This window comes from Bombyx mori, chromosome 4, assembly GCF_030269925.1.
Source record: "Bombyx mori chromosome 4, ASM3026992v2".
NCBI lineage: Eukaryota > Metazoa > Arthropoda > Insecta > Lepidoptera > Bombycidae > Bombyx > Bombyx mori.
Genome location: NC_085110.1, coordinates 14,605,175 through 14,633,056, shown reverse-complemented (window position 1 = coordinate 14,633,056; position 27,882 = coordinate 14,605,175). Strand labels below are relative to the sequence as shown.

Below are 27,882 nucleotides of genomic sequence, written 5' to 3'. Positions count from 1 at the left end.
TTAACTTCAACAGCTAACCATACGAATAACAGATCTATTTAAAAGAAAGTACACACGTATGAAAATTGGACCTTTTATGAATCTCGCTATTACCATAGACCACAAGTCTAATAATAATATGTTAGTAAAGCAGATCGCTTCGAATCTCCGGATATTTTTCCTATGCTGATTTTATTTTTTTACTAAAAAAAAGATACTTTATTTTAATTTTATTTTTATTGCTTAGATGGGTGGACGAGCTCACAGCCCACCTGGTGTTAAGTGGTTACTGGAGCCCATAGACATCTACGACGTAAATGCGTCACCCACCTTGAGATATAAGTTCTAAGGTCTCAAGTATAGTTACAACGGCTGCCCTACCCTTCAAACCGAAACACATTACTGCTTTACGGCAGAAATAGGCAGGGTGGTGGTACCTTACGGAGCGTTTGGAATCTCTGGGTCTGCGGAGGGAAGTCGATTCCCTCTGTATTCTGTACCGTATGTTCCATGGGTAGTGCTCTGAGGAATTGTTTGAGATGATACCGACATCTCGCTTTTACCATCGCACCGCCCGCCACCGGAGTAGAGTTCACCCATACTACCTGGAGCCACTACGTCCGTCCACAGTGCGTTTCCAGAGATCTTTTTTGCCTCGTACCATCCGGCTATGGAATGAGCTCCCCTCCACGGTGTTTCCCGAGCGCTATGACATGTCCTTCTTCAAACGAGGCTTGTGGAGAGTATTAAACGGTAGGCAGCGGCTTGGCTCTGCCCCTGGCATTGCTGACGTCCATGAGCGACGGTAACCACTCACCATCAGGTGGACCGTATGCTCGTCTGCCTAAACGGCAATAAAAAAAAAACCTACGCCCTATTACCAGTAAAAAGAGGTCCTACCACCAGTACACATTCAGATTACCATTAATATTCTCTAGACATAAGCTGATGATAAGATGATGATAAAAATAATACAAAGTGATGCAGCTTGCGTTTTATATGCAAGGCACGGCAGTAACATTTTAGTTTTTGCTTCAGTTATTCAAAGCTCGGCTCGTAGTCTACACGTGTCGCGTTCACAACAAAAACAATGTTCGATTTAATAAATTAAAACACATGTCATTATCCTTGGCTCCGAGAATGTCGAAATTTTTTGGATTATTGTTTATTGTTGGGTATGTTGTATTATTTGTTGTTTTAACTTGTAATATATTAAGCTGTGTTGTTTTAAGTTAGATTCGGGAATGCAATTGAAATTGTATTATTTATTTGAATATAAATTTGAGCTATTGAAAATAAATTCATTGAATTATTGTGTCCTAAAAGAAATATCAAGAGTGGAATTTTAAATTTTGCAACATGCTATTTTTTATAAAACTTGACTCAAAACGGTATTGTTAATTATATTATTATTATATTCAATTCCCTAAAATTTAAAAAGTCCATAGTATATCGATCATTTGTAACTGATTAAACCAACAAACATCAGGCATGTCGAAAGCAAGACATTGTTAGGAGACGCACAACATATTTCTTATGATTTTTTTTTTTTTTTTTTATTGCTTAGATGGATGGACGAGCTCACAGCCCACCTGATGTTAAGTGGTTACTGGAGCCCATAGACATCTACAACGTAAATGCGCCACCCACCTCGAGATATAAGTTCTAAGGTCTCAGTATAGTTACAACAGCTACCCCACCCTTCGAACCGAAACGCACTACTGCTTCACGGAAATAGGCGGGGTGGTGGTACCTACCCGTGCTGACTCCCAAGAGGTCTTACCACCAGTAACTTGTATATTTGTAAGTAATTTGTATATTTCCTCTGTTTTTTATTCGTACAATTAAGGTTTCGTAATAATTTAATACCTATCGTATCGAAACATATTAGTTACACCGCAAAATACATGATTACGAACAATTAAGCGCTTACAATACTTTAATTGTACTTCTCAATAGTAACAATATGTAATTGCTGGTTCGTGGTAATATTGCAAAAAAATTCAACTAATATGCAGCAACTCTGATTTGTTACAATATCAATGTTAACATTGTGTGTGACTGTGCTATGTTCTCATGAAATTTGTAATTCTAAAATGAAACACGTATAGCTTTTTCAACCTCAAAATTAGCTTATAAAAATTGATGTTGCCATGGTAGCTATGGTATCTATATAATGCCAGTTTTAGGCTGTGAACTGTCCACACATTTTGCGTAACAAAAAGAGTATAAACCAAGAAATATCAGGCCGGGTCTTTAACAATAATAGTCTGTTAAGCTATTAAGGTAGACTGTCTGACTTCACCTACCCCTCTCCGCACTTTGATTATCCATGTTCCTATAACCTTGCTTCTTCTACAGAACTTTTTTAAATATCGATTACCTTTGTGTTGTCTATCGGAGCCTTTAGATATCACTTCGTGTATACCTCCACCTTCAGACATGAGATCCAATTCTCAATTATATAGTACAATAGCTAAAATAAGAAACAATTCATTTCATAATTGCATAGCCTTGATGCTTTGCTCTGAAATGTGCATGAGAGTCTTCGTTGGAAGAAGCGTGTTCCGACTTGTAAAATCTTACTAAATAGCTTTTTCCTTCTCCCTCCGAGATAACGTCATGTAGAGGTTTCTAAGTTTTTTTTTTTTTTTTATTGCCTTTATAGGCAGACGAGCTTACGGCCCACCTGATGGTAAGTGGTTACCGTCGCCCATGGACTTCAGCAATGCCAGGAGCAGAGCCAAGCCGCTGCAGTAGGCAGCGGCTTGGCTCTGCTCCCCCTTTCCTTTCAAGACCCTAACGTTATCTATGGTGGTGGTAGTCTTTTAATCACGCACATGTAAGTATCACTACTCTGCCTATTTCTGCCGCGAAATAGTAATGCATCCCGGTATGATCCAAAGGAAAACTGTTGTACTAACGTGATGAAATCTACTAAGATTTGCGTTTCAAGGTTGGTTGGTTTTTTCAAGCTAGACCTTTTTGTCTGAAAAATCCCGTACAAACTGAATTGATTAAATTAAATACCAAATGATTAGCTAATTCTTAAATGATTAGTTTTCTTCAATTCAGCACACCGATCCTTTAAATGATGCATAGATCGGTCGATTTATTTTGTACCGAGAAAAAACTAATAACTGCTATTTTTAAACGTCTAAACACTAAAAAATCCAAACAGGAAAACGTAAATACACAGATAAAACACACTCCTATTTTACGAAAGAATATTCTAGTACAAGCAACAAAAAGCTGTCTGGATTTTTTTTGTTAGGCACCTAAAGTCCGAGAAATAGCTTGACAAAACTCATATTGTTCGTAATACTATGTACAGAAATATAATCTGTAATTAACGAAGCGTGACTAATGCACCACCGCCACCGGGTCATTCCAGTTCCCCGTTAGCCAAATTCATGTTATGATTCTTTTCGCTTAACTTCCCGATGCTCATAAAACAGGAGAAGATTCTAGCTTCTATCGGGCAAATTTGAAATGGTTCACGGGATCAAAGTAAGTTCGGTCAGTTTAATTCCTCATAAAGGAAGTCAAGATTCGTACTATTGCCAGCCTCCTTAGTTTTAGATTTCTGATTTACGAAAGAGGAACTTACTAAAACAAATGTTTCCAGTTTCGCAAAGCTTTTTATCTTATAAGATACCTACTAGCCGTACTCACCCGCGTCGCTGGGCATTTAAAATTAACATTATTATTTATTGTCATTATTATTAGGGAGTCCAAAACTCATATAAATGAGTCGTCTAATATCAAAGGTGGCAATCTGTGCATTTGGACAAAAAAATGTTATTGATATGTCAATACAGATTGATTTGAATATAATCGTCTCCTTCAAAGAATACGGTTCAAAACCTGCATTAAATAAAGGTTAATACTTAACCTGTTATTTATCTAAGATGTCGTTCAGAAGAGTTTTGTGACTGCCAATGGAATACAAAGTCAATAATTCGTTTTTCTGATTTACCAATAATTGTCCAAAAGTCACATTGCCGGCTTTGATAATAGTCGACTCAAATATTAACCAATCCATTAAGTACATGTATTTTCTACATGGATACCAAGTTTCAAGTCAATCGGATGCATGGCTCAGTAGTTATAACAGAACATCCGTAAAAACCTCTGTAGATTTATATATTAGTATAGATTAAGTTATATATTAAAACAAAATTAAGCAATTATCGATTTAAGGCACTATTATTTACACCTTGCTTTTATTGCCTTGAAAGGCAGACGTGGTCAATGTCGGTCATGGTCATTACCAAGGCCATAGTAAAGGCACTAAACAGAACTGAAGAAATTATGAAACAAAATGATATGTTATCATAAAACTGTTAATCCATTTCATAATTTCCATACTAAAAAAAAGAATACTTTTCACAGAGTAGATTATAATATTTTACATCTAATATTATTCGACAGTTTAAGGATGTTGTCGCTTAAGTATTAAAAATATTGACTATGCGCTAAGCCTACGGCTACTAAATTCACCGTTAAAATATCACTAAGTACTGAAATAATACTATATTTCCTGAATAACACCTACACAGAAAGGTCTAGTATAATTTTCTGTGTATGTCATGAGAATTGCAATTGTAATTCTGTTCATTGTTAATGATTGTTTGGCTTTTCCTTGATGCCAGATCAGGCACGACCACAGCAAATCACGACTATTCTCGGAAATTTCCAATCATTTCATAATAATGAAAACTGAATTGAGAGTTTGGAATATTATTAAATTAGGTAATAGCTGTTTCGCTTTATATTTAAATGCAGTTTTTTAAATGTTTTTGTTCTTTATGTTAAGCCTTATTAAGTCTACGTGGTGAGGATTATGGTATGACTAGATGATGACCGAGCTTTACTCGTTTTTTTTTTTGATAACGCCATCTTGGTTGGTTGCCCTCAATTAATAAAAATAGTATTATTATTCGCCAATAGATGTCGGGAAGAGTTAATTATTGAAAACACGAATAAAACAACATTTTCTGAAAATAAATCGTAGCTAGATCGATTTATCGCCCCCGAAATCCCCTTTATACTAAATTTTATGAAAATCGTTGGAGCCGTTTCCGAGATTCAGATTATATATATACAAGAATTGCTCGTTTAAGGTATAAGATAAGATATATAAATATACAAGAATTGCTCGTTTAAAGATATAATATATTATTAAATGAGTGGCGCAAATTATTTGCAAAATATTTAAAACGTGTTTCATCGCCCGGTTTCAAAATATGGCATCGGTAATCCGCGTTCTACGAGGTCATTTTGAGTAACGCAGGAACATGCCTTATGAATTAGCTATGACTTTAGGCTAACGAAAACCATCAAGTGTTCCTCGAAACCGCATATTTAGTGTTCGACTACGGCGTCTTCGGACTAATTGATACGGAAGATATTTCTCAGCTATGAACCTACCAAATCTGTAGTAAAATCACAGATACTTCTGTAACCGCATACACAAGGCCTAACCTGAATGAGAAACTTATCCATTTATATTTTTAAGCAGCTTTAATTACAATGACAACAAATTAGTTAAACAAATAACTGAATATTTGTGATATTTAAAAATGCTTCCCTTACGTGCCTGTTATTCTTTGCCGATAAGAAATATTTACATATACGAAAAGAGTATATTTAGACCGGCTAAGGTAAGAAACAATAAAACTTTTTCTTTAGAAATTAAAAGTAAATATTTATTGAAGTACATAGTAACACTAAACTTTTTTCGCTTAGCATTCATAATTTAGTGCAGGTATCTGTATATTTGTAACTTTTACTTTCATATATTAGATAAATTATTGTAAAACATAATCCACTGATTTCCCTACTTACCCTTTTGGATTTAGTCGTACTGTTTCATAGAATATGAAAAATAATGTAATAGTATAACCGGATAACGAATGTTATTAAAAGTTTTGTTAATTTAAATTCTCGATTTCTGTGAATTTTGTATAATATGTATAAGGTGCATCAGTCGATATAAAATAAATGTATGCTATAAAAATCAGCAATAAAACTAACTAGGTATTACGAAATATTTTTAAAAACACATCCGTGGATCACGCAAGGCCAATAGAGTTATTATTATAATGAATGAATCCGGGTGATTGTTATTATTGATTTCAAAAATAATAGGAATTTAAATAAATGAAATGATACATAAGTACTGCGAAAAAGACATCTCATTTAAGCGATAGATTTTTTGATCCACGTTCTCAAATCACGTTTCATTAAATGTAATTCTGTTTATTTGTTAGCCTAGTCCTGGCCTTGTTGAATTAAATTTACAAATCAGTACCTTGACAGTTGTCCGCAATACTAAATGTGAAAGTAAAAATGGTGACGGCTTCCCGATTTCCTAGAACTGTCACGAATACTGATTGATACGAATTTGATTTTCGTCGAATTATCTTTGTAACGTGGCTAAATTTATCATACGACGAACCTTGACCTTCGATCAACGCTATCTTTAAGACTTGTCTAATAACAAACAAGACGATTTAAGCTGAGAGCTTATATAAGGCGAGAATAAATGAACATATGTATGTGGTTAATAGACACTAGCTAAACCTTAACGCTATACTCGGATAATAAGTCGCATTACGATACACGCTTCCGAATTAATTGCCCTGCTGTGAAAAAAAATCGTATACTAGGCTAGATCTTATGGTACATGGATACCAAGTTTCAAGTCAATCGGATGCATGGTTCTGTAGTTATAAAGGAACATCCGTAAAAACCACTGTGGATTTATATATTAGTATATTGTCATTATTATTAGGGAGTCCATCACTCATTTAGATATTAGCCTATCCATTAAGTACATAATATATTTTCTACATGGATACCAAGTTTCAAGTCAATCGGATGCATGGTTCAGTAGTTATAAAGGAACATTCGTAAAAACCACTGTAGATTTATACATTAGTATAGATTAGTGAAAACCCTAAATACATTATACATATCTACGTTTTTATGGAAAAGTTTCCCTGGCTGATGTTACATTAATGGTTCTCTATCAAATCTATTACCTGAGCATGACAAAGTATGTTCTTTGTCCGTATGTCTGTTGATTTGTACATACAGAGTTTCCACTGAGACGGATAAAACATAATTGAGAACCTACCCTTACCTACCCTTCGATTTAAAGTTGGTTACAGATTATTGTGATAAATTTTTATGACATTTTAGTGTGTTTTTATATCGTTATATGCAAGTCAAGTTTTATTTACTAATTAATGATACGATAATTTCCGTGGTGGTGGTGTAGTCACAGTTCTTGGTGTTTATAGCATTTAACAATAGAACCAAACTCTATAGAACTTACCATTGGATTTTTTTAGATTTGTTCATAAATAAAACAGGAATATAGGAACAGGACTTTATAATATGTTAAATAATCGATATTAACGGATATTATTAAATTAGATGAATATAAATTTAGTAGCAGCATAAATTATTTTTACAACTTATTTGAATTTATAATAAGGTTCTGAATCGATATATGATTTCGGTAGGTTCTATACGATACTACGTTGTTTAATTATGTAACAATTAACTTCTTTATTTTAAATTCTCTTTGTCATAGTTTTGATGATCGTTTCGTCTCTAAAGTACCACGTTCTAGCTGAATAAATTGGATTGTATTGGATTCGTCTGTACTTCAATAATGAATCTTTAATTCCTGCCTGTGCTGATGCCTTGAGGGGCTATATCAGCTTCGCCCTAACGTGTAGGTGAGCTCGCGGGGCTCAACCGAAGTGTTGCTAACACTGGCCCTAGCAAGAGCAGTGCTTCGCAGAATCTACCACCGGATCGGAAACGCGACCCACTGAGAAGATCCGGCGAGAAACTCAGTGGGCAAATGAATCAATTTATGTCGGTTTCCTTAAGAACAAAACTGTTTTCAGCACAGCTTCCGCTACACAAACACAACAGCCTGTTTTACTCACAACTCTCATAAACAGCAACCGGATTGAAGAAGCAAGACGTCTGTCATCCGTGAATCGCTCTATAGCCCTCGAGTACGAAAGCTATTCTGGATTCTTAACAGTAAATAAACAGTACAACTCCAATACGTTCTTCTGGTATTTCCCGGTGCGGAATAAACCAAAGGATTCGACCCCGTGGATTATATGGCTTCAAGGAGGACCTGGGGCAAGTAGTTTGGCGGGTTTGTTTGACGAAATCGGTCCGTTCTCGTACAATAAGAAAAATGACACTATTGAAGGTGAGTTAAAGTATTTATTTATTCTTATAACTAATTAACACAGTGCGTTTCCAAAAATATTTTCTGCCACGTACCATCCGACTTTGGAATGAGCTCCCCTCCGAGGTGTTTCCCGAGCGCTATGACATACCCTTCTTCAAACGAGGCTTGCGGAAAGTACTTAATGGTAGGCAGCGGCTTGGCTCTGCCCCTGGCATTGCTGACGTTCATGAGCGACGGTAACCACATACCATCAGGTGGGCCGTATGTTCGTCTGCCTAAAGCAATAAAAAAAAGGTAAAATACTTACAATTATACTTATGTATTTCATCCTATCCTACTAAGATATGCCGATATTTAAAAAATGTCATTAATTATAAGATTACATATTACAATTATTTTGATAATTTTTAAAAATCTTCCTGTTAGCAGATTAAAAGCGTTCATAAACATAAAATTTGAATAATTGTATTCAATGTTAAAAAATACGTAAAATTGTACATAATCGGAATTATTTTGATAATTTTTAAAAATCCTCCTGCTAGCAGATTAAAAGTGTTCATAAACATAAAATTTGAATAATTCTATTCAATGTTAAAAAATACGTAAAATTGTACATAATCGGCTAGTTAATTATTTTAGTGATTTGAATTCCATTATGCAAATTCAAGGCCGTGCGTGGGATTTGAATGTTCTTAATGTAAATTTTTAACGTTTTTTCGATTTGCAAATCGAACTTAATATTTTGATATCATCGAGGTTATTGGAAAAAATTGAAAAAGTAAATACTTAGTCTGGCCATAAATACTGATACAATTAAAAATAAACAAAATATTACATTTGAATTTGGAATCTGTCATTTTTATATGATTGCTTATTGAGTTTTCTTATTTTGGCGACAATACATTGTACAATATTTTGCGATATTAAAATGGAGTGGGGTTATAAAGAGAATCGAATCACTGTGATTGCATTACACAAAGTAGGTATGGAGCCAAATGCAATTTTTAAAACTCTCCATACGCTTGGTATTAGTAAAATGTTTGTGTACCGGGCTATTAATAGGTGCAATGAGACCTCCTCTGTTTGTGACAGAAAAAGATCTGGCCGTCTACGTAGTGTTCGTACGAAAAAGGTGGTCAAAGCAGTAAGGGAAAGAATTCGAAGAAATCCTGTCCGAAAGCAAAAGATTTTATCTCGGGAGATGAAGATAGCACCTAGAACCTTGTCACGTATTTTAAAAGATGACTTAGGACTTACAGCATATAAGAGACGTACTGGTCATTCCTTAACTGATAATTTAAAAGAGAATAGGGGGGTAAAATCGAAATAACCACTGAAGCGGTACGCAAAGGGCGGTCATAGGAACATTTTGTTTACGGATGAGAATTTTTTTACAATTGAGCAACATTTTAACAAACAAAATGACCGTATTTATGCTCAAAGCTCTAAGGAAGCTTCCCAATTAGTCGACAGAGTGCAACGTGGGCACTATCCGACTTCAGTGATGGTTTGGTGGGGTATTAGCTATGAAGGAGTGACTGAGTCATACTTTTGTGAAAAAGGTATCAAAACATCGGCACAAGTGTATCAAGATACCATTCTTGAGAAGGTAGTGAAGCCCCTTAACAACACCACGTTCAATAATCAGGAATGGTCCTTCCAGCAAGACTCGGCGCCAGGTCATAAAGCTCGGTCTACGCAGTCTTGGTTGGAAACGAACGTTTCGGACTTCATCAGAGCTGAAGACTGGCCGTCGTCTAGTCCCGATCTTAATCCGCTGGATTATGATTTATGGTCAGTTTTAGAGAGTACGGCTTGCTCTAAACGCCATGATAGTTTGAAGTCCCTAAAACAATCCGTACGATTGGCAGTGAAAAATTTTCCCATGGAAAGAGTGCGTGCTTCTACCTATTGATAACTGGCCTCAACGTTTAAAGGACTGTTTTGCAGCCAATGGAGACCACTTCTAATAAGCTTTTTATACTTTAAATTTTTTTATATTTATGTATTAAACTAACACACTGTAAAAGTAATAAATGTTATTTGCAATAGGATTTTTTTTATTTTTTATTGTAACAGTATTTATGGCCAGACTAAGTGTATGAAATGTAAAAAGAAAGATTTACACACACAACATTTAAACATAATTTAGATAATCATAGGATCGCGAGAATTGAAATTAACAAAATTAAGTAGATGAAACAACGACATTTCTTTTAGGTTTTATTCAAGGGAAATGTTACTGAATTAATTATAGGTTCCTGCGATTTTTACTCTACATGCACTTCTGCAAACCACTCGAACCTCAAAATCAGCTAATCAATTCATTCGTTGTTTCAAACATTATATTCGTTAGTCATCTTGACATTCACGATTATAGCCGTAATCAGGAAAAACATTGTAGACGGTGGAAACACAATATATAGGTACCTACTTTTGGGTGTCAGACATATAAATTAAACAGGCTAACTTTGTTCACACTTTGCTTTAATCTGCCAATTTTACATTGATGCGTTTGGTTCTTGATTTATTCATAATTACTTTGGACTTCTTATACAAATTTTTACACACAACGCTACCGCGATGTAATTTTGTTGGCCTGTGACATCTATTGACGACATTTGTCAACTGTTGGATTTATAACTTAACAATATTTTAATGGTTTGCAATATAAACCTCATATTTAATAATAATTCTTAATATGTACAGGACTCTATATAATCATATAAATAATCAGAAACCTTACACTCTATATAATCATATTAATATAAATAATCATAAACCTTACAGCTCGGCCATCCTACCTAAAGCGAGACCCTTCGCTTTGAGATCAAGAAAAAAAAACAAAATATATATGTTACAAAAAAAATAATAATAATAAATGCAATTAATTATACACTAGGTTTATATATGACGTGTAACATTTTTTTTTAACATTTTTTTTTGCTATAAATACTAAGTACATACCCATATCTATCGCTAAATCGTTTCCATGGTTTTAAGTTCTATCAAAATAATAATTAAAATAACAATTTCTTTCTTAAGTAACTAAATGTCAAACAAACTGAGTAATCAAGTATCTAATCACTGTCATCAACACTATAACTAGATTCATCAGACTCTAATTCTCTACAGAACGACATCCAAGGCCGAATCTTATCAATAGATACAACTGCTTCATACCTTCTACCTTTTTTGCGAGTCATTGGTATATCTTCTACCACGAACTTATCATTGGGAAGAACCTTTAGTATACGATAAGGGCCTTGGTACTTAACAGAGAGCTTTTGAGATTTTCCATCGTGCGGAGCCTGCCTTGCTAAGCGTACTAAATCACCTTCTTGGTACTGCCTCGCTGGTTTCCTATGCTTATTAAAATTGACTGCATCTTTAACTTGTTGCTGTTTTTTTTTTTTACTAGCCTGTTGTCTGACTTCCGCCAATTCCTCAATGGGAGTCCTATTTAGGGTGTCATTGATTACCGTACTAAGTATGCTTTCCGTTCTATTAATTATGTTAAATCCAAATAGTAGCTCAGAGGAGCTCTTTTGGGTAGTTTTATGTCGAGCTGTGTTCATACCAACCTGTATATCAGTGATGTGGTTGTCCCACGACTTGTCGTCGCCGCCGTGATTGGCTGTCGATAGAGCATCTAAAATCGTTCTATTAAACCTTTCTACTTGCCCGTTTGCTCGAGGCGTTGCAACGGCATTTACAATATGTTTGATCCCGTAAGAGGTCGTAAAATCTTGAAACGCCTTACTGGTGAAACTCGTACCTTTATCTTTTCGATTGGGTGGAGTTCTCCTTCTCGTTTATCACCTGGAGCTTTGTGGTACGCGCACTCAAGGCAGGAGGTAACATACTTCCGGACGAGACGCCGCATTTTCGCGAACCAATAATGGCCTCGAATGCGCTGTAGGGTTCTTTCAAAACCACAATGGCCAACGTCATCGTGGTTCATTTTTAAAATTTGCCAGCGTACACTTTTGGGTACCAGCCATTTTATTTCGTCACCTACCACGCGGTAAACATGGACATTCTTCAGTCTGTAGTTTTTGTGTATGTCCGCTACCTCCGCCGATGAAGGGTCAGAAAGAATCCTTTTGATTTTATTTATCTCGTCATCTGCAGTTTGTACCGTCGCAATCCAATCCTGTTCGATTTGCTGTATTTGTAAAACATCTAGTACATGTGTTACCTGAAGAAGAATTCACTGGGTTTCTGCTTAGGGCATCCGCGTGTGCCATGCTAACACCAGGCCGGTACTCGATTGTACAGTCGTACTTCTGAAGTTGGACCCACCACCTAGCTATGCGAGGTATCAAGTCACGTTTAGTTAGAGTGGACCTGAGTGCATTGCAATCGGTCAAGATTTTAAATGGTATTCCCACTAAATAAACCCTAAACTGATTGAGAGATGCAATGACCGCCAAAGTTTCGAGCTCGTACGAATGAAACTTGCGTTCGTCAGCGGTAGTTTTCCTGCTGAAGTAGGAAACTGGTTGCAATGCACCATTACAGTTACGCTGCAGGAAAATACCCGCTAGGCCTCCTTTGCAAGCGTCCGTATGTAGCTCGGTTTCGGACTTAGGATCGTATAGAGCTAGCACCGGTCACTCCACCAGAGCGCTTTTAGTGCCTGTGAACGCCTGATCCTGTTCGGCCAACCCCAGTTAGCGTCTTTCTTCAGTAGATCCGTTAACAGTGCAGTTATCGTAACATATCCCTGTATAAACCGTCTGAAGAACCCGGACAGACCCAGAAATTGACGCAATTCGTGCTGATTGGTAGGTGTTGGGAATTTTGAGACGGCTTCAGTTTTTTCTTTACTACCTGGGCGGATACCATTAGCACTCACTTCAAACCCTAGAAAGTCTATGACATTCAAAAAGAAATAGCACTTACTTAATTTCAGTGTGAGAACTTCGCCTAGTCTTTGGATGCCTTCCCTAAAATCCTTGGATGGTATCAGTATGTCATCCATGTAGACAACAGCATATTTAATTTGGGCCTCCTTTAATATTTTATGGATTGTCCTTTGGAACACAGATGGTGCATTAACTAGTCCGAAAGGCATGCGGTTGTATTCATACTGCCCATCAGGTGTTACAAAGGCAGTTTTACTACGGGAGGCCTCGGCGACTGGTGTTTGATAGTACCCGGAAGCAAGGTCCAATGACGTAAATAGGGTGTTACCGGATAATAGGTCCAACTGATCCTCGACTCTTGGTAGGGGGTAGTGTTCCTTTTTGGGCTTTCTGTTTAGAGCTCGATAGTCCACATACAATCGTTTCTCACTATTCTTTTTTTTGTACCAGGACTATAGGACTGGCATATGATGAAGATGACTCCCTAGCTCTACCATTATCTACCATCTCCTTAACCATGTCTCTTACTAATTGTCGCTCAGTATGTGACATACGGCATGGGCGATACACGACTGGTTCCGTGTCGTTAAGGTCGATTACCATCTCAGTGATGTTGGTAAACCCAAGGTCCTTGAGCCCACTTGAGAAGCAATCGCTATGCTGAAATAATAACTTTTGTAGTTCTTCGCGTTGCTGTTTTGTTAGCTCAGGATTGCAACTGATCTCTTCATCCAGTCCCCTATCGGTAAGAACGCTACAAGATTGGAAAAAAGGTGTTGGATGCGTATTACGCAGTGCTCGTGTTAAGAGAGTGTCCTTCTTTATACAAACCTTGTTTGACGAGGCATTATAAATTAAAAGCGCTGTGCGGCTGTCTTTTATCTCGTATGTACCGGGAAAAAGATAGTACTCTTTTCCTTCAGCACCCCTTAACGAGCCATGGACGTAGATGCTACCGTTTCCCTGCCCATCAGCATTAACAATTATGGGACGTACAACGCTACCATCTATTTCCGTGTCATCTTCCACTATGAGTCTTATTTTAGTACACGCGAGTCTTTCAAATACGATCTTAGTCGGCGTTTTAGTCATTATAATATCAGGCTTCTCTGTAAAGGAATGTCCAAGTAATGCAGAGTAACTTAGTACATAATCTTCTACTACATATATTTCAATAGTTTCTTTTAACCCTTGAACTTCTACACTCACGGTAGCTACACCTAAAGGACAAGTCAGGTTTCCTCCTATTCCTCTTAATACCGGCATACCTTCCCTCACATCGATATTCAGGTTCAACTCCTTAGCGGTACTCTGTCTAATTAACGAGCATTGACTCCCTAAATCTACATGACACTTGACCCCTGAGTTGTTAATCTTTATATCCAGTATATATTTATCAATAGCACTATCATCGACAGTTACATTAGATACTTGTTTTTGTTCATTATTTTTATCTAAGGCCTGACTATCGTCTTTATTAATCGGAGTTTTATTTTTTTAAACAGTTAATCGCCTAATGACCAATCCTCCCGCAGGTCGTACACTTCGCGATAAGTTTTGTACATTTAAAGCTAGGGTGACCTATTTCGTTGCAATTGAAGCAACGGATTCCGTTATTACTAGGACCCGCCCTGCTCGTGCCAGATTGATTTGTTTTTTTCAGGTTGGCATCGTTAATGGAGTCACGAACTTTGCCTACCTTCACGGTTCTAAAGTATTTGAGCACTTGCTCAGGTTGCTTAAATTGAGCGGCTTGAGCACCCACTTTAACGGCACGATCTTCAACCCCGTACAGCAAACAGTCTACCACTTCCTTGCCATAAATTTTGCAACGATTTAACAAGTTCATTTTCGCATAATAGTAATGTTCAAACGACTCACCGTATCTAACTGTTTTTGCTAACATTTTATGCAATAACTCAGTATAGTTCTCGCTTTGGGGAAAAGATTCTATAAGTTTTTGTTTCCACTCAGTCCATGTAAAATAATAGGCTAGATAAGCCCTGATACCAAGTTTTAGCGACACCAGAAAGCTTGGGCAAGGAATAGTGGATAATTTCCCTGTCTTCCCACCCATATATGTGAGCACATTCTTCCACTTTCGTCAGCCAAGTAAGGATAGTTTGTTCCTTTGCCATTGGGTCAAATTCGGGGATAACATTTGTGTTGAACGTAAGTTTGGGCTTATCTGAACCTTTTATTTTGTCAAGAATATTCAAGAATTTATCTACTAATACCTTTGTATCTGAACAGTCGTCCTCCTTACCACGCTTAACCTTGCGCGGAAGCTGCGGTGACCCCATATCAGATCCTGAAGAGGAAGACACATGCCGTCTCCTCTGTCCTGTCCTTGTCCTTGTTTTCCATCTCCTTCTTTCGTATTCGTCCCTGTCGTCAGAGCCGCTTGATTGTTGCCTGCTCGACCGCTGCTTACGCGATCGTCGTTCACTCGATCGCTTTCCACGCAACCGTTCTCTTCGAATCATCGTGTCCTTGTCCATTTTATCAAATGGTACCGATTGCTCTATGCTCGAGCTCCTCCTTCTAATTCTTTCCTGTCGCCCTACATCCTCAACCTCGGATGCTCCATGCTCTATCCTCGAGCACATCCTCCTAATCCTTTCCTGTTGACCTACATCCTTAACCTCGGATGCTCCTTGGTCACTCCCATGTGTTAGTCCTTCCCCTCGACTAAGCACATGGACCCTACATCCTAACCTCGGATGCTCCTTGCTCTATCCGCGAGCTCATCCTCCCAATCCTTCCCTGTTGACCTACACCCTCAGCCTTGGATGCTCCTTGGTCACTCCCATGTGTTAGTCCTTCCCCTCGACTAAGCACATGTGACCTACATCCTCAGCCTCGGATGCTCCTTGGTCATTCCCTATGTGTTAGTCCTTCCCCTCGACTAAGCACATGGGCTCCTTTTATCATTAAGCCACTTCCTCTTACTAGCCGAGCACCAGACCCTTCTCCTCGGCTAGTGTCGTCCTCCACGTCACAGTTGATGAGCGTAACTGAAACTCACATTGTGGAGCTTAGAATGATGATAATTATAAACTGCTTTAACCGGGTTTAATAATTGCAAAAAGTAGAATAGGGTAATTTAAATGGCATAATATCGGGTACATTCCGAAAAGCTAGAAGAGGACTTCTCGTGGAACGGGGAACAGAAAAGAAAATAAACTTTATTATGCATGTGCATTCATCGAAAATCATGTATTTCCAAAGACCTGACGCACTCTAATACATTTATGTAAACATTTAAACCAATGCAATAACGAGTGTCGTTAGATTCTAATAGAGCCTATAAAACCCTTAACTTTTTCGTCACCATGTAAATAAAACGGTAGGTGGGTAGAATGAATTTGTTGTTTTTAAGTTTAATTACTTATATTAAGTCAAAGTTATAATCGTCATTGATTTCTTCATTGGTTCTTCGTCATTGGTTTATTCAACCCAACGCACATGTGATCATTACGTGGTCGATTGTTCAGTGCGCTTGCACTGATCGGTTACAAGGCAATAATAAAAAAATGACTCAGTGCAGGTTTGTATTATGAAGAGGAACAAGACAAAGAAAATTCATATAAAGAAAAAAAATCACAACCACCAGAATTTTCAATATCACTGAATCACATGTAAATAATTAATAATAACTTACGTTCTACCGATCCGTGGGCGTAGTAAGGTTAGTTTTCTAGAGCCTTATTTATCCCGCTTCTGACCTTTTGGGTGTCAGACATATAAATTAAACAGGCTAACTTTGTTCACACTTTGCTTTAATCTGCCAATTTTACATTGATGCGTTTGGTTCTTGATTTATTCATAATTACTTTGGACTTCTTATACAAATTTTTACACACAACGCTACCGCGATGTAATTTTGTTGGCCTGTGACATCTATTGACGACATTTGTCAACTGTTGGATTTATAACTTAACAATATTTTAATGGTTTGCAATATAAACCTCATATTTAATAATAATTCTTAATATGTACAGGACTCTATATAATCATATAAATAATCAGAAACCTTACACTCTATATAATCATATTAATATAAATAATCATAAACCTTACACTACATTAATAAAAATAAAGATTTACGACTTAATTTCGGGCTCGATTTGATTGATAGGGCGCACATCAATAATAAAACAATCTTAAAAGTTGTTAAAAGAGAAATGAATCTAATTAAAGCAGTCGTTGGTTAAAAATCTTTTTTATGTGGCAACATTATGGAAGTCTTATGAGCTTGCACGGGTATGGACTACTACTACCCTGTCTATTTTCATTCTTAATCCTTAATCCAAAACTTAGAGTACTTCATAACAATACTATATTCATGTCAAGAAAATATCGTACCATTTTTTTTGTACATGACTTAGAAATCTATTGATATGACATTGAAAATAAATAACAGTTGCAATAAAGAAAAATATTATAAGACTAAAGAAATACAAAAGGTACCTACTTAGTTATCTGTAATTAAAGAGATTTACGTCTTAATCGCGTGCTAGACTTTGTAAGGCGCATACAGACAATAAAACAACTTAAAAAGTGGTCATATGGGATCATACTATGATACAACTGATTATATTTATCATAATTTTACCATTAAACAAACATTATCTAACCCTATAAAAGGGAATAGGTAATAAACAGTAACATACGAAATGCAGTAATACAAAGTAATAAGTATTTCTACTTGTCAATGTAATATCAATTACATTCACCATAATCGGATACGATTTCCATTTTAATGCAGCTGCATTTTATCTACGTTCTACTGAATAAGGCAATATCGGATATTAGTGATATTTGTGGGAAAACAACGATCTACCCGACATTAAGCGGTGACATAAATTCGGAAGAGCTTTGTTCTGCAGCGTGCCTTGAAATATGAGATCGATTGTCTTGATTGACCATCAAACTGGAATTTGTGAGCCTATCTCTTCCGATTCAGTTTAAGGGTAAGACGGACCCTATACATTTTTAAGCTATTGCATAGCTTTTATCGCGTGCTTTGAGCGCGGCGACCGAATCAAACAATTTCGTAACGAAAGTAAAACCTAACACCCCCACTCCGCCAACCATGTAGCTCGCGTTCAACAATTCACACCAACCAAGTGAGATATTACCGCGTTCAGCCATCCAGTATGCTAAGAAAGCAGCCAAGGCGGCTTAGGTCTAAGTACAATTAATACTGATGACTGTTTTGGGTATGTTACAGAACGCGAATGGACTTGGTTGAAAGGATATTCGATGTTGTTCATCGACAACCCTGTCGGCGCTGGCTTCAGCTTCACAGACAGTAACGATGGCTTCGTTAAAAATATGGATGAGGTAAATTAACAAGTTTTTTCATATTTTTATTAATTTAATTTCTCCTTATTTTGCTGTGACGCTATCATGCATTTTGGTCTAAAGGGAGTAACTAAATATTCCGGCTCTGTTATTAACACTAAATGGACTGTGAGCTCATATGTCGCTATATAGAGTAATATAAATTCAGTACCATATACCTACAAATTCAAAGTAAATGAGTGGTTTGAATCTGGTGGACTTTTGGATTTTGAGTGAATTCCACCTTTTTGTTGATACTGTGCAGAATGTTAGAGTTAAGATATTAGAGTTAAATTATTATTGTCATCGGTCCTTGATGTAATTTTCAATTGAATCGGACTGTCTTGCAATTGGTAAAATCGCCGTGCAAAAATCAACAAACCAAAATGACATTCAAAAAGTCCATTACGTACAATTAACATAGTTTTCTGAGGTTGTGGCACTTTTTTTAAGCGAGCCTTGCAATTGTCTCTGGCATTGCTGATGTCTACGACACTAACTCTCAGGTCCGCCGTAAGTTGTCTACCTTCGACCGCCCTAAACACGTCATTGCGGATCCTCCCGGTCCATTAACAGTGCTTTTAGGTACCTCAAGCACCGGTCACCGTCCTCGCCGAACCCGCTTGTGACGAAGGCTCGACGAGTAAATTAACCCATAGACACAGCCCACTGAGTTTCTCGCCGGATCTTTTCAGTGGGTCGCCTTTCCGATCCGGTGGTAGATTCTGCGAAGCACTGCTCTTGCTAGGGCCAGTGTTAACAACACTTCCGGTATGAGGCCAGTGAGCTCATCTACACGTTAGGGTAAAGCTGAATTAGCCTCTCAAGGCAATCAGTATAGGTAGGAGAAAGAAAAGAAAATTCGACCACAGCAAATATATATATGAGTAGATACTTGATTCAATATTTGAATGGATCGTCCGCACCGAGCGATCACCGATTGAATAATCAGATTTATAATTCGTTTTTTTTCTGGCAGACCCGATACCAACGGTTGAGTGGTCAACAAATAGCTTTTTTTAATGCAGTCAAATCATGTGTAATTAGTAAGCCGGAATCGGTTTTTGTTGTAACGATACCTAAGCAAAAAATCGTTCTAAGACTTTAAAGTTACCTATTCATAGTTTTTTTAAATTAACTTAGTATTAGCGTGCGAGTTTTTGAAACCGCATGGGGCTTTGAATATTTTTTAGACCCACCTCAAATATATTATTAGTCCCAATTCTGCCCAGAATAACATAAAAGTGATGACTTTATCTTTATTTTTCATCACATAGACACCGTTTTAAGAAGTGATGATAATTAACAGATTTAAAAAAAAACACGATTCAATATAGCTGTACTATTATAATATTTAAGACGTCCGCTTAATCTAATATATAAAATTCTCGTGTCACAGTTTTCGTTGCCATACTCCTCCGAAACGGCTTGACCGATTTTGATGAATTTTTTTGTGCTTATCCGGTATCTATGAGAATCGGCCAACATCTATTTTTCATCCCCCTAAATGTTAGGGGTAGTCCACCCCTAAATTTTTTTTTAAATTTTTAGACAAAATTTTTAATTTCTATTTTTTTATGATACAACATACAAAAATACATACAACCCTAAATTTTTACCCCTCTACGATCAACACTTATTTTTTATTTGCTAATTATAAACTTAATTTTTTTTGGCAAATTTTTTATTTTGTTTTGTCATGACTTAAAATAAAAAAAATCATATTACTCTCAATTTTCACTCTTATACGATCAACCCCTATTTTTCCATCCCGATTAATATTTTTTTTATTCTATGCACTGATCCACAATAAGGTTGCAAGATGGCAATCAAATATTATAATTGTAGTATGATAAATTCTTATTCAGAGTTTATAATTTCAAGTTCCTTTAATTAATGTTTTTTAAATTGAATTTGATCTCCCGCCCTCGCCGGTCGACTACTGATCAACTATCAATCGATCAGCTATCCCCGCCAGGTGTCGCCAGGATGAAGACGAAGCCGGTCTCCTGTCTTACTTACTCACTATACATCATAGATTATACACTTAATATATTTGAGAGCTATACAATACTATACATTTTTCAGCTATGTTTTTTTGGTTTTAATTGTGTATCAATAGTATGTTCAGTAGGTCTGAGAATCGGCTACTATCTATTTTTCATACCCCTAAGTGAAAAGGGTTGTCCACCCCAAACATTTATTTTTTATTTTAATTTTTTGGATATTTTTGTTTATAATGTGGTATTATGTGGTTAAATGAGGTTTTTTTTTCTACAGTAGAATTTCCCTAGAAATCTTATTTAAGGCAACACAACGTTTGCCGGGTCAGCTAGTAATATCTAAAATGGTCACAATGGTTAAATCTTGGGGGAGGGAATCGATTTTTCTATTGAAACAATGGCTGTGCGAATCCGCGTCCCCGTTGTTCGGTCTTAAATTGACTGTAATTATTAATTAAAAACTTTGGTAGGTAATGGATAAAAAGAATCCGTGCACCACTTCTCCAGCATTTTTTCACATACAACGTGGGCTTTAGTTTATGTGGGCAGCCGCTCTCTGCAACGCTCGACAATTCTCAGAAACGGAGATGATCGGATTATCGCTTTTATTTTGGCAGCGGCTTACGCTTAAATGCATTATCTGTGGTTTACGTTCTTTATTTATGATAAAAAAGTACAAAATGTACCTAGCCGCGGTAATTTTAACAATGTCACAGATCATACATTACTATACAAACTCCTTAAATAAACATTTTTAGGTATTTAACCTTTTTCAATGTCGTAACTAAATGGTTTTTTTTTGCTTAAATATGTGAACGAGCCCACAGCCCACCTGGTGTTTAGTAGTTACTGGAGCCCATATACATCTATGACGTAAATGCGCCAGCCACCTTGAGATATAAGTTCTAAGGTCTCAGTATAGTTACAACGGCTGCCCCATCCTTCAAACTGAAACGCATTACTGCTTCACGGCTGAAATAGGCAGGGTGGTGGTACCTACCCGTGCGGACTCACAAGAGGTCCTACCACCTGTATAAAAGTCTATGATACCAAATAGTATAAATAAATATTTAAACTGTAAAATCTAACATTTTCGCTATATTTACTGCTGGTAGAATATAGTGTTAATTCGCTACTGGTTCCAGAGTTGGGCAACGAGCGAGATAGTCCATCTAAAAAAGTTAAAAGTAAATTCATTTAAAATTTAATATTTCTGTTCGCAGTGCGCTTCGGATCTGTACACAGCTTTGAAACAATTCCTGATAATATTCCCCGAATTACGCACGGCACCACTGTACATTGCCGGTGAGTCGTACGCCGGGCGATACATTCCACCTTTTGCCATGAAATTGGCGGAGCAAGACCTCAACATTGGCACCTTTGAAGTCAATCTTCAGGTAACTATTCTAAAATACATTCGGAAACAACAATTACGCAACTAATCTTTTCTCAGATATTTTTCAATCCCATTATCTCATCCAGGTGTTCCGCACGATACAAAAACTGGTAACTTTCATAGTTAGCTAGTATTTTTATTAAAATTAATAGCATGTTGGTCGCTTATGATAAATGTGGGTTCTTTTTTTATTGCATAAACATTTCGAGAAATAAGCCGATTATAATCTTTAATTACCTACCGTTATTTTAAACAAATAATTTTAAACTTTATTTGTACACTACCATGTTTAACACATGTATATTAATAAGACTTAGTTTTTTGACAAACTTTTGTTACTGCTTAAAGTCTGTAATCAAATTGAGAATGTCTATAGTATAGTTTTGGCGAAATCTGTGATTAAAGAGGTATATTTGTAAAGTGTCTTTGACAATAGAACCATAATAATGTTCAAATTTAAAATTTCCATTAATTATAGTCGAATTTCGGCTACCGAGGGACCACTAGTTTTTATAAGTGCAACTAAAAGTATAACGGTAGTCATGACTTTAAGTCGTTAAAATTAGCTGTCAATGCGTTGCATAACAATCCGAACATGCTTTCAGAGTTATTGTACTTAATTAAATACTTAACTTTATTAAAGTACTCTATTAAATAAAATAATTAGAAACAAGTTATCAAATGAATAGGTGACATTGATATAAGGATAAAAGAAGTACCGTGTCCCTATTACAATTCTTTTCTACAGGCTCCCTTTTCTTTATGCAATTGATGATGTCATGATGACCTTGACCGTGAAAACCGATGATTTTTTTAAATGAATTATTTAAGAAATGACTACAGTAAATAAATAAAAAATAGTTAAATTAGTCTCTGGTTGTCTATATTTTCAAAAAAACTTACTAAAATTACAACTAAATCGTCCTTTTAGGCAAAAAATTATTTGAAAGTAGTTTTTAAATAAATTCTAAATTATTAAAATTATTAATTAAATAAATTAATAAAAAAATAAATTAATAAAAAAAAATAAAAAAAAAATAAAAAAAAAATTAAATTATAAAAAAAAATTAAATTAATTTAAAAAAAATAAATTAAATAAAAAATAAAGTTTGCATTCAAATTACTTATATCTAAATGTATTGCACGATTTCCAGGGAATAATAATGGGAAATCCAGTGGTGGATCGTTACAGTGTTGCCAATTATACTTCCACGTTCCAGCAGTGGGGTCTAATAGACACGCAAGGAGCTATGTCAGTTAAATCTCTCCAAGATCAATACATTAAAGCCATATTGGACGGTGACGCGAGTGCTGCTTACGATGTTCGTATTAAATGTCTTTTAAATATTCAATATATAAATAATAGTTTATAATATTATTTTGACAGGTTTTTACTTGCCATGATCTCGGGTTCGCTCTTTTCGTGATAAGCACCCGTTAAACAATAGTGTGTATATTGTATTAAAGATAACTATTCGTAAAAAATGTATGCATGTAATACATAAAAGATACTGATATCCATAACATCAACTTTTTGAAGAGAGCATTTCAAAATTGAAATTGTTGTATGTTTTAAATATCTATTAATAAGGCAATTTAAATAATATTATTAGATTTTTTAGGCAATTAAGAATATAAAAAAGCTACAAGCGGATACGCATAAAATCTGTCTAGCAAAAATTCTATGTAACCATAGGGTTTTAATATTACCGCAAAATTATATTTTGCGTAATTACTGGTGGTAGGACCTCTTGTGAGTCCGCGCGGGTGGGTACCACCACCCTGCCTTTTTCTACCGTGAAGCAGTAATGCGTTTCGGTTTGAAGGGTGGGGCAGCCGTTGTAACTATACTTGAGAACTTATATCTCAAGGTGGGTGGCGCATTTACGTTGTATATGTCTATGGGCTCCAGCAACCACTTAGCACCAGATGGGCTGTGAGCTCGTCAACCCATGTAAGCAAAAAAAATATGTCGAAAATGTTACTTGAATGTTTTAGAACTATCTATTCCTATTACGTAGTAAAATTAAACATCACAGCGTGAATAGTGCAGCCCATCTTGAGATTTGAGGTGGAATTTCCAATGGCATTGTAACAAAAATAGTTTACCAACTCTACAGCACCTTTCAATATTGCGAAACTACTAGCAAAAGGGGTAATTAGGAAGCGGGCTAAGACGAGTCAAAACAATATAGTTAGTAGCAGAAGCATAAAGTTCATATCATCTATTAATTAAACAGTTTGACAAATTATTTAATATCATCAAGATCCTCTGATCTCGAATAGTTTATTTCATTAACCTCCTTATTTTATTGTTTGGAAAATTAATGATAAACTAAATTGTTGTCTATTATTTTTCAACAAATATAGTTCGACAAAAAATCGTGGCAGCAGTCTCGTTAATTTTGTGTGTCAAATTCAGAAATTCGTTTGTGTGAAGCACCAATCAGTTGTTCAATAATACATATTAACGATGCATGAAATAAGCTAGTAGAATATTACCACAAATTGGTGGTTTTCATTGTAATATAGCAGTTGATAACAGGAAATTTCACAAAAACCACAATTAATGTATACACTATAAATATTGTCGACCTTTACGTACGTACCTACCTGGCATTTAATAATTCTGTGGTTTGATTCCACAATGCTAATGACTGTTTTTCTACTACTTCATCTACATTCAACAAAATGTTTATGAGTTCGAAAATTGTTTAACCAAATTTGAACCGTAACTAGTTAACTTTTGATTCTTAAATAAACAGTATTTTTAAGAAGTTGCTTATCTCCTTTCAGTTACGCGACCAGTTGCTGTACAAACTGACTAAAATTACATTACAAAACCAATTTTTTAATGTACTAAAAAGCAATAAAGATCTTACGCTGTCTGAATTCGCGGCTTATCTACAAAAGAGTACAGTAAAAGAGGCACTCCACGTTGGAGACACAGATTTCTCCTTCATCAACACTACTGTAGACCTCGAGTTGAAGTCAGATTTCTTAACTGATATTGGAGGTACAGTCACAAAGTTATTAGAGCATTGCAAGGTATTAATATACTGGTAAGTAATCTACAATTGTGTACCTTTACTAATCTTATAAAGAATGGCCTTAAATAATATTCATTTATTCAACGCCTTTGATTTGTACCTTAAACTTTTGCATTATCAGAATAAATGGCGAGCATTTGACTTAGGTGAAGTAAAGTGGCACCGCGACTTTCGATCTACCATAAAATTGCTAAATTTGCCGATTGCAAGTAAATTAAATTGAATACATAATACACTACATAATATTTAAGATTTAAAAGTGTCACGCGCACTCTACTTTTTTCCTACCTATGCTGATAGCCTTGAGAGGCTACTTCAGATTTAGCCTAACGTGTAGATGAGCTCACGGGGCTCAAACAGATAGTGTTGCTAACACTGGCCTTAGCTAGAACAGTGCTTCGTAGAATCTACCACTGGATCGGAAACGCGACCAGTGGGCTGTGTCTATTCTGGATTAATTTACTCGTCGAGCCCTTCGTCGCAAGCGACGGGGTCGGCGAGGATGGTGACGGGTGCTTGATGTACCTAAAAGCACCGTTAATGGATCGGGAGGATCCGTAATGACGTGTTTAGGGCAACGAGGGGCACTCTACGACATAAATAATTCATTTTATACGTATAAGACTACAAGTGCAGTCTTCCACGCAGTATATTATTATAAACCTAGTTTGAAGAACGAAGCTATTGTAGCGCTTTATAAGTAGCGTCGAAACATACCAACGAATCCATTCGTCGAGAATAATGAAACTATCACAAACCTCTCAAAATTTCATATTTTATTAGCAAATAAAGTGAGTTGTCTAGGCCGACCTAATTTTTGGTCATTATTCTAGCGGACAACTTGACTTGACCGCACCATGTGTACAGAGCGCCCAATATCGCAGACGCTATTGGCAGTGGAATAAAAAAGAACTTTTTCTTAGAGCGCCCAGAAGACCCTGGTTGCACAAGAATGTAGTAGCCGGGTAAGGACACATACTTACTTTATTAACTTACTAGCTATACCCGTCCGCTTCGCTGGGCATTTAAAATTAACATTATTATTTCTCACCCCCACAAAGATTCTCATCATTAACGCCCCCGCAATTGGTGAAGGGTGTCCAACACTAATATAAATATTAGCCTATCCATTGTATGGATAGGCTAATATTCCAAGTACATGTAGGTATTTTCTACATGGATACCAAGTTTCAAAATAATCGGATGCATGGTTCAGTATTATAACGGAACATCCGTAAAAACCACTGTAGATTTATATATTAGTGTAGAGATAGATTTCATAAGAGTTTTGCAAATTGATTTTAAAGTTTTGTTCCATTCAAATAGTTAAAAAAAATTGTTCCAAATTCCAATTTAAGATTTCATATTTCGTTTTAATTTGAAAAACAATACTCATGGATGTTTAATTTACAGGTACACCAAAAGTGGGGGTGGTTTTACAGAAGTTTTGGTGAAAGGAGCGGGTCATCTTGTACCCATAGACAAACCAGAGGAACTATACGAATTAATCAGCTGGTTTGTGTCAAGCCGAGAATTACTGCCATCTTCCGATTTCGACTCAGCTTCAGAATATGTTCCTGATTTAGATAAATCGTATTTTAGTTCTACGTCACCATCAGCAGAATCTGCATTGGGACCACAACTCGTTGGTTTAATAATTAGTATTATTATTAATTTTATTCTAGTCATCAGTATAGTTGTTGCATCGGTGTACTTTTTGCGCCGTAGAAGAGAAATAGCGGCTTATTTTTATAACAACGTTGACGAAACATCAATATCTCAATCGTTTAATATGACATAGTTGTTGATCTTGGGAATCACCTTTTTATCAAAATTGTGATGAATTAACAGCGTTAAAAGTGTCAGTAAATTAATTATTGTATGTAACGTGTCTTCACCAAAGTAGCTTACTCGGAATAATTTTTCAAAAACGTGTAGTAAATTGCTTGTGTTGTTTTTTTTAAAATAGTTTTATAAGCTTACCTGTATCGTGTCTATTTATTTAATGCCATGGAATGTTTCAACGTAATTTCACAATATATCAAGACAATAGATATCAATAAACGAGGACAATACATTAATTTCATAACTTAAGCCTGATGACACCTTGACCAGGAACGCGAAATAAAAAAAAAGCTAGCTAGGTTCGGTTTATTGTTGAAGTGTGTTTTCTTAACTTTGAATTCTATATTTATTACTATTATTAGCTTAGGTAGCTAGATCAGCACACGGTCAACTCAGTCTTACAAAATCGGCAGAATCCAAAGATACCCCAATGTAAAATGGAAGAAGCTGGAACCCACTGTGAAACATGAGGTCTGAAGTGTGAAATAATTAAATATAACGATGTTCTTTTTAAATCGCAAAGCATTAATGCCTTGCAGCGGCACCGCTATTAAATATTACTCATTATAAATTGGCTCTAATGTGATGATATTGAGACGACAAGATGACAAGGACGATAGGGATGGAAAACTAAATAAAGCCTCACTTCTGTTTATTTTCTACTACCAGCAAGGGAATTATGTTGCAAAAGACCCAAATGCTATGGTAGCTTTTCTATTTTAACATACTTACGTTTTTAATCATAGGTTCAAGTACATGTTCCTACAAACTTTTTAAAAGTTTCTTTACCCGACTTTTACACGACGAAGATATTTTACATTTAAAACTAGTAACTGAGAAAAAAATAGAATAAAAAAAAAAAACCTGCACAACAGTTTCAATTGGGACTTCATTTTTTGATTTTTTCTATTTATAGAATTAAATTATATGGAGATTGTTTGTAGTTCCTGTACTGTGCAATTAATATTATTAGAAAACTTGATTGTTAAAAAAATGGTCACGAAAATACTTACCTGCGTATTTTCAGGTTATTTTTTGTTATTATGTGTGTGTTGATTTTTCAAAAAAGTTGTATAGAACCAGAAAAATAGTCTATGTTTTATTTAATAATAATATTGACTTTGTAACTATTAATAAATTTTTGATATTCTCGTAGAAA

General features: G+C 35.8%; 2 protein-coding genes across 2 annotated transcripts; one reads left to right on the top strand and one right to left on the bottom strand.

Annotated features, from left to right (window-relative positions):
- The first annotated feature begins 1,011 nt into the window (after positions 1 to 1,011).
- On the top strand, positions 1,012 to 27,882 carry LOC101738672 (venom serine carboxypeptidase). The gene is made up of 8 exons (XM_038010590.2): positions 1,012 to 1,154; positions 7,908 to 8,227; positions 18,317 to 18,429; positions 21,656 to 21,829; positions 22,983 to 23,150; positions 24,625 to 24,890; positions 25,712 to 25,843; positions 26,292 to 27,882. Exons 1-8 carry the CDS (start codon positions 1,096 to 1,098, stop codon positions 26,677 to 26,679), a joined length of 1,620 nt encoding a protein of 539 aa, XP_037866518.1. The 5' UTR covers positions 1,012 to 1,095; the 3' UTR covers positions 26,680 to 27,882.
- LOC134198816 (uncharacterized) lies at positions 14,904 to 17,166 on the bottom strand. The gene is made up of 2 exons (XM_062668348.1): positions 16,745 to 17,166; positions 14,904 to 16,097 (listed from the first exon to the last, which is right to left on the bottom strand). The coding sequence occupies exon 2, from the start codon at positions 15,687 to 15,689 to the stop codon at positions 15,051 to 15,053; it is 639 nt and encodes a 212-aa protein (XP_062524332.1). The 5' UTR covers positions 15,690 to 16,097; positions 16,745 to 17,166; the 3' UTR covers positions 14,904 to 15,050.

Excerpts from the sequence above, each read along its gene's own strand:
- LOC101738672 (XM_038010590.2), top strand. The coding sequence starts at position 1,096 with ATGTCATTATCCTTGGCTCCGAGAATGTCGAAATTTTTTGGATTATTG. Across the intron at positions 1,155-7,907 it reads GGATTATTGTTTATTGTTGG|CACAGCTTCCGCTACACAAA; the intron begins GTATGTTGTATT and ends AACTGTTTTCAG. Across the intron at positions 25,844-26,291 it reads CACAAGAATGTAGTAGCCGG|GTACACCAAAAGTGGGGGTG; the intron begins GTAAGGACACAT and ends TTTAATTTACAG.
- LOC134198816 (XM_062668348.1), bottom strand. The coding sequence starts at position 15,689 with ATGTGCTCGAGGATAGAGCATGGAGCATCCGAGGTTGAGGATGTAGGG.